The sequence below is a fragment of the Crocodylus porosus genome, unplaced genomic scaffold (genome assembly GCF_001723895.1).
Source record: "Crocodylus porosus isolate Cpor-Errol unplaced genomic scaffold, CroPor_comp1, whole genome shotgun sequence".
NCBI classification, from domain to species: Eukaryota; Metazoa; Chordata; order Crocodylia; family Crocodylidae; genus Crocodylus; species Crocodylus porosus.
The window spans coordinates 943603-957662 of record NW_017728925.1 but is presented as its reverse complement, the minus strand read 5'-3'; the positions used below and the strand labels follow the sequence as shown (position 1 = coordinate 957662).

Genomic DNA, 14060 nt, shown 5'->3' with positions numbered 1-14060 from the left:
GGTTATAATGTGTCATGAATCCAGTGTCTATATTTAGTCCATGATTTTTTTGTATCCAGTAGGTTGATGAAGTGAAGTTCCTGGGCTTATCTGTGAAAGGTGTTTTGTAAATTCCCTCTGAGGATTAGAACTGAGAGACTGGAGAGAGAACAGTTGTCTTGTAAGAAATGTGCCCCCACAGGTAATTGGGTATTCCTGTCTTTGATAGGTTTCCAGTGTGCGTTTATTCTGGTGCACGGTTGTTGTTGGTTTCTCACATATGTTTCATCAGGGTATTTGCATGCACCAGATACCCTGATGGAAAATACATGAGAGACCAAACAACAACCATGCACCAGAATGAACGTCCACTGGAAATCTATCAAAGACAAGAATACCCAATTACCTGTGGGGGCACATTTCTCACAAGACAACTGTTCTCTCTCCAGTCTCTCAGTTCTAATCCTCAGAGGGAATTTACAAAACACCTTTCACAGATAAGCCCAGGAACTTCACTTCATCAACCTGCTGGATACAAAAAATCATGGACTAAATACAGACACTGGATTTATGACACATTATAACCTGCCTAACATCTGACTCCCCAGGTACTTCTCCACCTTTTAACACCTACATTCATTCCCCTGTCTCTCACCCACTGACTCCTCAAGTTATGTCTTCACTGACTGGCTTTCTTGCATGCATACCAGCCTTTGGCTTCTTTACTATTCACAGATTCACAAAAGTTGAGGGCTGGAATTCATTCCATCCAGGAAGAGCACACACCAACTGCAGATGCTTCCTCAGCCTGACAAAGGATATTTATACCCAAAAGCTTGCAAAGAAGAATTTTTCCAACTATTTGAATTGGTCTAATAAAATTGTCAGATTTACCCAAAGAACCCTGTCTGCCTATGTCCTTAGACCAACACAGCTACAGCCGATACCCCTGTGACCGTACTCCAAAGCATTCTTTGCAATATATGCAGATGGGTGCAACACTCCAATGACAGTACAATATAGTCAAAGCCTGAAGCAACCACATTGCAAAGTTAATTCAGTTGCTAATCACCTGTGTTAACTATGCAGTGAGGACATACCTTGAGGCATTAAATGCCCCTCAGTGTGTCTCTTATTTTTCCCCTTCCCAGTCCCATATTTAACCTGAAGTGGTATTTTACAGAGCTTTGTGAAGGTTAGAAATTTTCTGGAGGAAACAACCAAGGCTGAGCCTCAGAACCTGAAGATTTCTTTTGAGGATGAAGAGGATGTTGTGAGAGGTACGCAGATGTCAATGATGGTGAAAGAGCACTGAGGAATTGTAGGTAGAATGGGAAGAGTTCAGCAACATTTGCAATAACCCTTGCACCCTCTGGGAACCTCAGTCTTTTCACCTGTTTTCCAATGTAGAGGTAGACGTGGACCTGTATTGGGTGACAGAAGCTAGGCTTGGCTTGGTAATCTACCCTCACTGGCCATTCCATGGACTCACTGGTGTATTCAAGGGAAGGATGCACCCATGCTTTTCTGATAGTTTTTACTGTACTATGGGGGCATTCAGGATCAGAGGAACAAAGACTCAGCAATGGATGAATCCTATCCCAATAACCATCCCCTAGGAGCCTCTAGATACATAATCAAGACTTAAATGTCTCATGCTTTGTTGTGGTCCATCCTTACTGATCTAGCAGATTATCTTGCTCGGTTATAGTACCGCTGAGTTCAAATCATCATTTGGGCTTTAGCATAATTAAATTGGCTTAAACCCATACAATTGTAGCCTAATCAAGGCTTGGGTGAGCTTGTTTGCCCTTTAGCATGGGACCCTTTAAGGATCAGGTTTTGAAACTGGCTAGAAACTTTTAAATAAGAACTGAGAGCTTAGACCAGCCACATGTACACAGTAATTTCCACACCATAAAAATGACTATGCAGCTATGAAAAGAGCCAAGTAGCTACAGAGTTACTGCTTGAAACTGTGTGACAACTCTCCCTAGTTTCTATGGGGCTTTAAATTGAATGTGTAAGCAAGGTTTAGTGCCACCTCACAGGCTGCGTCTACAAGAGATACTGACTGCAGTAGCTTGCTACTCTGCGCTGTAGCGTCACGTGGCACGAAGCATGACATGATGCTACTGTGTAGTAGTAATGAGCTACTGCGCAAGTTGGAGTCCCTTAAAAGCTGTTTGGTGACGTTACTGCACAGTAACTGGTTACTGTGGAGTCATTTAGTACTTGTGTATAGAAGTACTAAATAGCTGCGCAGTAACGAGTACTCAGTCAGTGTCTCATGTAGACACGGCCACAGAGATTCGCCTTCCCCCCACCCCCCCAAATTGTTTTAGGTGGCGAGAAATGAAACTCTAGAGCCCTTGAAGGGCCACCGGCTTTCCCATTCGCCTTCCTTTTGCTCTTTTTCTGCAGATGCCTTTGACTTTGCTGACAAAGACCAGAGCTTTGTGCCCAACCGGGAGGAGATCAAAAAGCAGGGGCTGAACCTCATTGAGAGCAAGACCAGGACTTCCAAGAAGAAGCAGAGAGGAGCGCGGAAGAATCCCTGAGCCTGCGGCCTGCCTTGCCGAGCCCCCACTCACCCTTATTTCTGAACCAATAAAGCATGTCATTTTGTTCCTCCTGGCCCAGCAGGCCCAGGGTGGGGGGATGGGCACCGGGTGGCTCGGGGAGCTTGGGCTGGAGCCTGCCTGGCGCTCCCATGGCAAGCAGCGGGCACTGAGGAGACTGGGCTCATGGGCCCTTGTCCTCTCTCCATGGAAGGGCAGGAGGGTTTCCAAGCAGGGAAAAATGAGCCCCTAAGCAGTGCTTCCCAAACCTTTCCTCAGCACGGCCCCGCAGCCCCCAGCCCTGGGCCCATGTGGGGTCACCATCCCGGCGAGGGGCAGTACCTGACCGCCGGCTCCCTGTAGGGGGCGCCGGAGGCCGCTCCGCGCTCTACTGTCTCCTGTCCCATGCGGCGGCCCGTAGCGGCGCTCCCCGCGCGGCCCCTCCGCCCCCACCGCCGTGGAAACGGAAGGACCAAAATGGCGGCGGCGGCTGCGCGGCTCCTCCTCAGGCAGCGGCTGGCGGCGCCCGGAGCCCGGAGCGGCTGAGCGGGCCGGGCCGGGACCCATGGCCCCCTAGAGCCCGGCCGAGCCCGCCAGGCCGCGGGCAGCGAGCGGGAAGATGTTCTCGGCGCTGAAGAAACTGGTGGGCTCGGAGCCGGCGGCGGCGCGGGACCGGCCCATCCCCGCGGGGCTGCAGTCCATGAACCAGGCGCTGCAGCGCCGCTTCGCCAAGGGCGTCCAGTACAACAGTGAGTGCGGCCGCGGGGCCGGGGCGTGGGCGGCCTGGGGGGACCGGCCTTGTTTGTGGAGGAGAGACAAGCCTGAAAAAAAAGGGTGGTGGTGGGGATTTAATAGCAGCCTTGCCCTGTTGCAAAGAGGATGGAGCTGGACTGTCCTCAGTGGTGGCAGGTGACAGCCAGGAGTAATGGTCTCAGGTTGCCGAAAAGGGAAGTTTAGGTTGGATATTAGGAAAAACTTTCAAACTGGGAGGGTGGCTTGTTTGTTTGTTTATTTGTTTATTTAGTGAATGTAAACCCATGAAGCAATGTGAACTAGAATAGGGAAGAAAAACCAGAAGAAATTACTCAGTGAGGTGGGGAAATCTCCATCCTTGGAGGCTTTTAAGACCCTCTAGACAAAGCTTTGGGTGGGGTGATGTAGGTGGGGCTGGCCCTGGTTTGAGCAGGGGGTTGGATTCGATGTGATCCCCTGAGCTTCCTCCCAGCCATCCTTTTCTATGATTTTGTGATCTTATGACAATAACAGGGACAAGAGTGAGGAAGGAAGGGAGGAAAATGGCCCCACGGTCATAGGGGGTCTGCTAGAGACTGGCCTTTTGAACTGCCTGCCCAAGGGAGTTTACCATCTGTTGATTCCTCTGAAATCCTATGAAAGATAAGCTTTCATTTCTACCCAGGAGGACTTTTGCGTTCTTTTTTTCCAATGCCTGATGAAGGGAGTTTGTGCCCAAAAGCTTGCAATTAAAGAAAACTTTTTGCAAAAATCTTGTTGGTTTAATAAAAGATATCATCTGCGCTATGAGTCCTGATAGGGGAATGTGGGCAGGTGTCCACAAGTAAAACTATAAGTTTCCCTTAATAAGGGAGGCCACAACTAAAGAAAGAAAACAAGGTTGGGAGTGAAGGTCAGGTGCTGATGGCAGGCACACCAAGCAGAGCACCCTGGCCGGTGCTCACTGGCCCTCGACCATGTCCAAGGAGCCAGTGGATGCTGCTTAGTGAAACTGTACTCAGAGAATGATTAAATAAGGGACAGGAAGGCAGCCTTGCACTCACTGGGGTCAGCTGGAGGTGAGCCTGTTTGTTACTTTCAGAGGACTGTGGGCCATTGCCCACCAAGATCTGTGAGCCTCCCTTAGAAAAGGAGACCAATGAGAAGGTGATAACTAATTTCTTGGGACAAAAAGAAGGCAAAACAGGAATGGGAAGTGATGGTTAAAGGTTCAGAATGAGTTCATCACTGGGAGGGAGGGGGGGCGATACACCCAGCAGAGTACACCAGCCAGTGCCCACTGGCCCACAGATGTGTCCAGGGAGCCAGTGGGCACTGCCCAGCAAAACTGCAAGGGACAGGAAGATGGCCCTGCAGTCATTTGGGGGGTGTTGGAGATGGGCATATTTGACGCATAAGAGGAACTTGGGCTTTATGCGCACAGAGCAACAGTTAGTCCCCGTGTTATTAGGGGGAGATGTTGCATATGCATCATTGGAGTCTGGGGGACAAATAAAAGACAAAATAGGCATGGGAGCAAGTTCACAGATTTAAAATGAGTGCTCCAAGGGTGGAATGCTAAGAAGAGCACACTGGACAGTGCCCACTGGCCCTCAAAAGAGTCCAGGGAGCCAGTGAAACTGTCTGAAGATTTGAGTGAACAAAGGACAAGAAGATGGCCCCTGCAGTTACCAGGCATCTGTCAGAGACAGGATGCAGGGCTAGGTGGACTATTGGTCTGACCTAGTATGGCATTTCTTATGTTTTTATGTACATGCCCTCAGCCTCAGTGTGAGCACCCCATACTTCCACCTCTTGAGATCAGTTCAAAATGTTTGGAGAGTGACTTTCTGTCTCCATACCCTCCTCCCAAAGACCTTTTGCATTTGCTTGGCTTTTGCTAGAGCCCAGCAAAGGGGTACCTACCTGTAGGAGTTAATGACTGGCTGTTATTCGGTGAGTATTGAAGAATTTGGCTATGCCTCACTGCAGTGAAAGGTGGAGGAGGTGATGTCCTCAGCATCATTAGTGCATGTTTTCACACTGAGTGTCAGTTTTATGCAAACTACTTGTTTGTATTTTTTTTTCACTAGGGCATGTGAATGTTTCCTTGTGGTAACTGGGCTCAGTTCCTTCTTAAGCCAATAAATATTCTTCCTAATATGAAAATATTTCTAGAGACCTGGCAAAGTACCCTAAATAGATGAAATGCACACATCAATAATAATCGTGACATGGGGTAATACTTGTTTCATCTTTGTCTGAAAATAGACACAGCTGCACAGAGTACAATAAGTATTAGCTTGTCTCATATCATATGGGTCTATGTAGGTAGAGAAATCAGATTGCAAAAGTGCCCTGGAATAACGGGGCTCATTTGTAGGCATTGGTTTTGAAGAATTTTTTATAAATATGTTTGTCTTGGGCAGACAAGGTTCTTTGGGTAGATGTGTTATCTTTTAGTAAGCCAACTAAATAGTTGGAGAATTTGTTCTTTGCGAGCACAAACACCTTTCTTGGTGCTTGCTTGCTTTCCTGGGTAGAATAGAAGCCAAAGTGCAAAATGTAGGTCTGAAAATGCAAATGGGTGACAGTAAGGTTCAAAGGGACTGGGAGACATGGATCGTAAAACAGCACCCTTCTATCATTGCTATGCAAAAAGCTTTTTAATCTCCATAGTTACTTACCCCCTAGTGTTATATAATATTTACAAGAGATGCAGGTAGCTTTTGAAAGGGTTTTGAAGGCTGCTCATTGAGTATGTGTTGGATATTTATTTTAGAAGTACCTACATGTGAAATGAGCAAGTTCTGGTGTGGGGGGATGACGGGTCCAATCAAAGTTTGGTATAGGATAGTAAAGATTGCCAGGCAGAAGGGAAAAGACAAAGCTGTACCTTTTATTTCATTCACAATGCTCCTCCTTGTGTAAATAAGTTGAATTCCTTGGGAATGCTTGAAAATGCTTTTCATAACTATTGCATACAGACCCCCTCTTTTTCCTTTTTCAGATCCAAATTTAAGACAGTCATGGGTGTTTTTACAAAAACCTCATCTTGTTTTTTGTCTGCCCATATTATGAGACTGAAATCTTTTTCCTTACCTTATTTTAGCCCTTAGACTAACTAGTGGGAATGATCATGAAAGCTGCACCAAGTGTTCAAATAATAGGGCTGGGAGCCAGAAACTCCTGAACCCTAAACCTGGCCCTGACATTGACATGTTGGTTGGCTTCCATCAAATAATTTACCTCGTTGTTCTTTCATCCCTATATTATATTAAAAAGAAAACCCATCCTCAGGTGGGAGTGATGATGACTAGTGTTTTAACTCTTAAGTATTGAGAGTGCTGGTTAGCTCATGTTTATTATAAGAAAAAAGGCCCTGAAATGTTTTGTAGTAAGGAATATTTCCTCTGCCCCCTCATTCTATCCAGCCAGGTAGACCCTAACCAGAAAAGGAAGGTTGAGCTCTATGTAAGATATTTCTGAAGACAGCAAAGTCCAATAAGGATCTTAACAATATTCACTTTGTTCGATGGGAAATCATATTTCAAATTCAGCCTTCTTTCATTGTCCTTTCTTAGCATGCAGATTTTCATGTACTCCTCCACACTTTGCATTGGGCACGCACCACTTGCCTTAGCTTCTAAGAACCAGAGCAGAAAATAAAGGCTGACAAACTAATATCTGAAAGTTTGTGTAAACTGATGACATCCTGAGGGGGTGAAATGAACTATTCTTGCTGAGGCCTTTTCTGGGATTATATGTCTAAGAGGATTCCCTTGAAGCCAGCCATCAGTGATTAGAGCAAACAGTGTGTAGCTGTTTGACAAATCTAGCTGGTATGTCCCTCTGAAGATGGTGCCCCTGCCCCCTTCTGCATTGCACTCCAACTATGACAGGGGAGGGCAGCATACAAGGGAAGAAATGCAGTCCATGTGTTCCTTTTGCATAGGTTTGGACATCGGCCAGTATAATGCTGACAAATACATTCTAAAAATCATGCTTGGTTGTTGAATGTTGAAGCCAGCTGCTCTTGGGGGTTCTAGATATTCCACCTGTCTTCTGCTTTTTTCCCTGGAAGTGTTTAAAAAAAAAAAGTGCATCTGTAAAATATGTATGACCTTGTGGATACACTGTGTTCTTTTTGAGGGTATTAGAATCTGCATTTCTTTTTCCTTCGTTACTGTATGGCCTGGCCCCAGGGGTCCTAGTTAACATTCTAGAGAAATTGGGAGCTGTGTCATTCTTGTCCAGCCATCATTCTTCTTCTGTTTCTCCATCTGTAGAAGTGAATGTAATAGTCCTCCATCTTTTAGAATGCATTGACAACATGGATGAAAAGTGTACTGGGCACTAAATGATTTTGTCTTTTCCTTTCCTGCCATTTGTACCTACCACGAGGGCACTTCTCATGTCCAGGCTATAAACCTGTGTTTGCTTAATCTAAAACCAGTTTTGCTGCCAAAATAATGTTGCAGTCTTTCTTGTACTGCAGGTGGTAATACAAAATGTGCGCTTTGGTGATGCACCTCATTTCAAATTTAGGAGCAACTGAAGGCCATTTGATTATTTATGACAGTTGTAGCAGTTAGTGATAAAATGATGTTGTATCCTATTTTTTTTAATTAACTGACCCCCCCATAAATGTATGCAAATTGAATATGTGCAACAGCGATGAATTTTAGATACCTGGCAGACTAGAAACCTGAAGTAAAAAGAGCAGCTTGGTTATAGTACAGTAGCAAATTGCCTGTCAAGAATGACCTGCTCCACCACCCCTTCCCACTGCTCTGGTTCTGGGCCCTCTCTACGCCTGCCTCCCCCCAGTCCACTTTGGGTCCAGCCCTGGTCTACACCCCCCCCCGGGGGTCTGGTCCCGCTCTACTACCCCTTCCCATTGCTCCGTGTCCACCTGGCCCACATCTACCTCCCCGCCGCCTCCCCCTCCCTGCTGGCTGTTTGGGAGGTAGGGAGGGGGGGCATCAGGGATGGGGAAGCACCATCACCATGCCCCCCCCCCAGCCCCTTCACCCTCAAGCAGGGAGGCATGGGGAAGCCCTGCTCAGGAAGCTGGGGTGTGTTTGCCACTGCCACAGATTTCCCTGGCAGTGGCTCAGACTTGGGCCTATGCACCCAATCTCCACCTGCCCTCTTGGTGGCTCATGCACAGTTCCCCAAAAGCATTACAGACAGACAGACAGACAAACTAAGCTTTTTATTATATTTGAATTTTAGAATTTTAAAAATCCTGCCCTAAATTAAGGAAGGCATGACTAATAGTGTTTGTGTGTGTGTGCGCATGGTTTTTAAAATTATAAATGCACCCTGTTGTTATTTAGCCACTTGTGTATCTTGGAAGGAATGACATTAGAACATGTTGGAACAGAGCTAAGAATGAAGTGGGTGTCGTTGTCATTACATTTCTTGCTATTTTGGGTTCATAAACAGGGTGCCTCTCAACTTAAGGCTTTGCTACACAGGGAAGTTCCTGTGCAGTAAGTGATGGTGTGAACATACAGCCCCCAAGTTATTCTGCATTAACTCCCAGTGTGGATGCTCTTAGGGTGCAGCAAGTGAATCAGCAGCAACGCACACTTCCTATGCTCTGGGAATGGCCACAGAGGGAGTTAGTGTGGGGTAGTTTGGGTGATGCGCATTCACACCCTAGCTGACTGCGCATTAAGTTCCTCTTAACATAGGTCTCAAATGAAAGTTTTTGATATGCTGAAATAGTTTCTTGACTAGTCACGAAGGCTTTTTCTCTTTACAGAAGAATTGTAAGGGTTAACCTAAATGCCCCAGCATATTTTTATTCAGACTGGGTGAGATATGCAAACAGTCAAAATGGTGAAAGTTGCATCTAACTTTTAAAATTCCTACCTTTCAATAATCCAAGCTGTAATTATCAGCAAGCATCATTTCTCAGATGGCCCTGAGGGAAGCAGTAGTATTCCCTGGGTAGGCCCCAGGTAGGAAACCTGAGATGGTCTTCCAGCTCTACTCTTGACTTGCTGTGTCTTAAGAAATATTGTTAAAAAGAATGCTTAGGGAAGAAGGTACAAAGAAGTTAAATGCTATCTTAAATGGGGATGGCGGTACCTACAGCTATCTGTGAAGAAGCTCTGAGAAGTGTGGGAGAAGTACTTTCTCTGTTTTCTTTTTGAATGCCCTTTTGATGGATTTACTTTAGTTTTGATCTTTTACAATTGCATTACATAAAACATTAATAGCTCCTAGCATATGCTCTAGAAAAATGAGCAGGTATTGAAAACAAATGTACCCAGTTAATGACTGCTTGTATGTTGGATGTTGTTTAGAAGAATTAAGTGCATGGTACAAACATATCTTGAAACCAAACAATGGCAGTCTTCTACTTGTTTCGCTTTGTGTTAGATGCACCAGGAATTTGCTTCTATTTTATTTTATTTTATTTATAAAGATACAGTCCTTTTCCTTAATTTGTTTTCCTAAGAGACTAGACAAAATTTAAGGCTAATCATTGGTATTGCAGTTTGGTGGGTCAGAAAAGAAGAGCTGTCCGTTTCCAAGGGAAGAACTAATTTCATATGTTGAACGTTTCTGAGCTTGCTGAAGTCAGTGCTTGGGTTTTGGGTTGCAATTTATACTATTAGAGGAGGCAGTAGATTTGAAAGGATGATGCGCTAAGTAGAACAAAACTTAGAAAACAAAGCTAATTGATTTCTACAGGAACAAGATTCCAGTGTCGAAAATGCTGCAGTCTTTGGAAACTGCACAGCATTCACGACTGCATAGATCACTTCACTGAGGTGTGTGAGGTGCAGGTGTTGTGAATACCACTTATGCTGTTAGTATGCTTTTCAGCAAGCTGTTCTGAGTGGGCTTTTTCTTCCTTCACAGTTAGGTTCCTTGCTTGATTTATTCTTCCTGTTGTGAGTAAAAAAATGTATTACACAAACATACTTCAACAGAACGGTGGTTGGTCATCAGTTATTGCAAATTCACTGGAGTGCATTAGGATTTCTTGTTTGCCTCCCACTTGTGTATCTTGCACAGTAAATCCCATTTATAACAAGTGGCTGAATTATTTTTACTGAGCCTCACAGGTGTGCTCTGCCCTGTAAGAACATCAATGAAGATTATGGTCCTGACTCTACAGAGCTTACTCACTAAATGATACACAGGGTTTCATCATATGAGGATCTATGGTGATTTAACTTAAATTGATATTTGTACAGCTCTAGTTAAACCAGTGCAAATGCCACATGGGGGACAGGGGAACAGTTTTAATTGGCCAAAAACTGCCTTATTTGTATTTAACTTAAACCAGGGTAACTGCTGGTTTAAATTTTCATGGTCAGTTTAAACCAGTGTGACTTCCTTGGAGAGACCAGCTCCTGAGACTGGTTCTTCAGTTTGTATGAATGTGGTGTACACAGCTTTGAGGAAATCATGATTTTTTGGGGGAAGAAAAGCTGCTAAGGAGAAATATGAATGATGATGAGGAAGGTGGAGTTGCTAGCTTAGAGATGGGTATCGAAGAATGTTAACATGGGAGCATGGGGGTGGTGTTGAATGAGGGCACTGAGGTGTGAGCTAGGCAGAGTACAGACTTAGATGAGTGAAGTTGAGCGGGGCTCAGGAGCCTTGATGTTTTGACATCAGCTCTTTCTGTTGAATAGTTGACTCTGATCTGAGGGATGGCTGGTCAGCTTTTGTAGCAAAGTCTCAAGCCTGTGTCTGCATCCAATTCTGAGCTCCACAATTCAAGAAGGATGTGTAGAAACTTGAGAGAGTCTAGAGACGAGCCACGTGCATGATCACAGGGCAAGAGAATAAGCCTTATGAAGAGAAGTTGATAGCCATAGGACTCTTCAGCCTGGAAAAGCACATGTTCATGAGTGACCTGGTGGCAGCCTATAGTACATAAGGGGTGTGCATCAGGGTTTGGGGGAATGCCTGTTCACCTGAGCGCCCCAAGGGGTGATGAGGTCCAACGGTCATGGACTCTTCCAAGACCATTTTAGGCTGGACACAAGGAAAAATTTCTTTACTGTCTGAGCCCCCAAGACCCGGAATAGACTCCCTCCAGAGGTGGTGCAAGGACCTAGTCTTGGTTAAGAAACCTTCGGACGCTTATCCTTTGACCCTAGCTAACGTTCTGCCCCTGGGGCAGGGGCCTGGACTCAGTGATCTTCCGAGGTCCCTTCCAGCCCTAATGTCTATGAAATCTATGAAAGGCCTAATTCCATTGGAATAACACTTGCAAAATATTACACCTGGGATTTGTTTTTAATGTGTTTTGTTTTATTTTTTGATCTGCTTTTCTCCTCCAGTGAAAATTGTTATCCGTGGGGACAGGAACACAGGAAAGACGACCCTTTGGCACCGACTCCAGGGAAAGAAGTTTATTGAGGAGTATATTCCTACTCAGGAGATCCAAGTTACCAGCATCCACTGGAACTATAAAAGTAAGAAGGCAGAGGGATGAATGGGGCCTTGAGTAGGGGAAGGGATAGCACAGTACCTGTGCTTGGAGAGTAGACTTTGTCACAGCTTCCTTTGTTCCCTGTCCCAGTGTCCAGTTGAGATTTAAAATGGGCACGCCTCATTCTGGTTGTTTTATTTACTTCTTCTCAGGCTTCAGTCCTGTTTTTAAATACTTTCACTCAGAAATTATATATTTTTAACCATTAAAGCAGATGCCTTTAGGCATTAACATCACAGGAGGATTTTGAGTGAAATAGAAATAAACAGAACTATCTGTGATATTTTTCTTGCTATGTTAATAAAAAAAGGTATGATTTTTGAAATCTGCCCCTCTGATGTTGAAAACCTAACCACTACATCACTGTGTTAGTACATTGAGTAGTACTAAGTAAAGTGGAGTAATCTAGTCTCACATCTCAGCAGAGTGTAAGTACCATCTGAAAGCAGCAAAAAGTGCAATAATTTTTTTTTTTAAATGCAAGTAGCTCTAATAACCTTAAATGTATAGAATTAGGCAGTGTTTCTTTAGGATGTGTTACTCTTACAGAGATCATGGGATTTTCCCTCCTGCTAGGTAGCAGTAAGAGACGAGAAAAGTTCCAGGTCTAATCATGGGAGAATAGCAGAGAAGCTGCCTAAGGAAGCAGCAAGCTGTATGTGACACTGTCTCCTTGAACTCCAGCCAGAAGGGAAAGAAGAACAGGGCCATTGCAGATAATCAGTGTTGCAGTTTTTAATGGCACTACCAGGCTGCTGGAACATAGCACTGGAGGCCATTTCCATCTTCATTTTAACTTTCTATATAGGGGGCTAAGGGTGACTTAAAGCTTCCTTAGTCCCTCCTACTCTGTGGGCTGTGACTCCAAAAACTGCACCTATGGCACTCAGTAGCCTATTAAATAATTGGGTCTACAAACAGGGTAAGTATGTTTATGTAGGCTAATGTGATTAGATAAATAATTTACCCCTGTTCAGCTTCCAAGCACTGCACTCCTGCCTTTCATTCTGGGTGCTCTTTCTTGACTAGAATTGAACAAGTATGGTACTATCTTATTTCCTACAGTTATAACACATACTTTGAAACATAGCTGAGCCCTCTGGATAGAAATAGTGGGGGGGTTTTAGATTGAGAAGAATTCTTTAACTCTGTATTTGTCCATGCCTTAAAGGCTTTAAGATTAAAGGCTTATTTAGTATTTTATAGGTTTTTCCTGTTTCCATAACAGCACATTTGAGAGTGCTGTCTTTCTAGCCCACACATCAGCTGGCACAAGGCAACAGCTGCAGATTTTGTGCAGTATTCTATGGTTACTGCAGCACATCTGAGTTCTGCTGGCACTTTTGGGTTACAGGTGTGGTACTTATTTGTGTAACTCAGCTCTGTCTTTCTCCATCTCTTGGAATGTCAAAGTGTTGCTGATGTTTGAAGTAAGAAACTGAAATTTGTTTAGATCAGGGCTGTCCAACTTCTGAGTAGCTGGGTGGGGTGGGGTGGGGTGGGGAGGGGCATGCTGTGCTGCACTGTGTGGATTTATTTTGCTTTGAAAATTAGACTTCTTTTATATTTGGTTACCTGGCTCCCATTTATGTCTGGTGTAGATGTAGTCCTAGAGTATAGGCATGTCATATAGCAGCTTAGTTTTGCTGTTAAGTCTTTGGGTAAATCTTGTCATCTTCACTGTAGATGGTCAGAATTAAGGTGAGGCTCAGTTTTAGCAAAGCTTAGGGATCGGAAATAATAGCCATCTATAGCATAAGACCTCTTTAAACTCAGGGCACCCCTTGGAAAATGTCAGTTCTTAGTTTTCAGTTGTTTTTTGGACCACAGAAAAGTAATAGAGCAATTCTGCTGTTGCAAAGAACTTGGAAAGACCACATCAGTTCACAGTGGTTTTAAAAGTATGAATTCCTGTTTGAAAATTCTGGGTTTATCTTGTAAATCATGCTTGCACACCTAACAGTGCTGGCATTGCGTGGCACCCTATAGCACCCTAGAAAGGCTCTTAAGGCACCCCAGGATGCACCCTGTTCGAGAATCACTAGCATAAACTGATGTATTCTCCCCAAGGTGAAATGTGCCAAAAAGTCTGATAGCTGCATGAAAGGGAGAACTGAAATTCTTTCACTTGCATCAGTTTCATCTGCTGATTTTATTACAAATTGTGCTATGAAGGTAAAAACCCAGCCTTTAAACGCATCTCCAGGCATGTTGCTTGCTGTGAAAACTTTCCATCCAAGATAGAGAAGACATGGCCACTTTCAGAAGTCAGCCTAGATCCAATTACTGTCTTGCTATCTGATTTATTTTGCAAGAGA

General features: G+C 44.5%; 2 protein-coding genes across 2 annotated transcripts in view; both read left to right on the top strand.

Annotated features, from left to right (window-relative positions):
* CCDC183 (coiled-coil domain containing 183) overlaps window positions 1-2565 on the top strand; it is a 17976-nt gene extending 15411 nt beyond the window's left edge. Inside the window, exons 13-14 of the mRNA XM_019541131.1 lie at window positions 1163-1259; window positions 2404-2565. Of these exons, the coding sequence (XP_019396676.1) occupies window positions 1163-1259; window positions 2404-2540 (234 nt within the window). The 3' untranslated portion in view covers window positions 2541-2565. The remainder of the gene's footprint in view (window positions 1-1162; window positions 1260-2403) is intronic.
* A 453-nt stretch (window positions 2566-3018) lies between these two features.
* LOC109314105 (rab-like protein 6) lies at window positions 3019-11745 on the top strand. The gene is made up of 2 exons (XM_019541087.1): window positions 3019-3289; window positions 11591-11745. Exons 1-2 carry the CDS (start codon window positions 3160-3162, stop codon window positions 11743-11745), a joined length of 285 nt encoding a protein of 94 aa, XP_019396632.1. The 5' UTR covers window positions 3019-3159.
* The last annotated feature ends 2315 nt before the right edge of the window (window positions 11746-14060 follow it).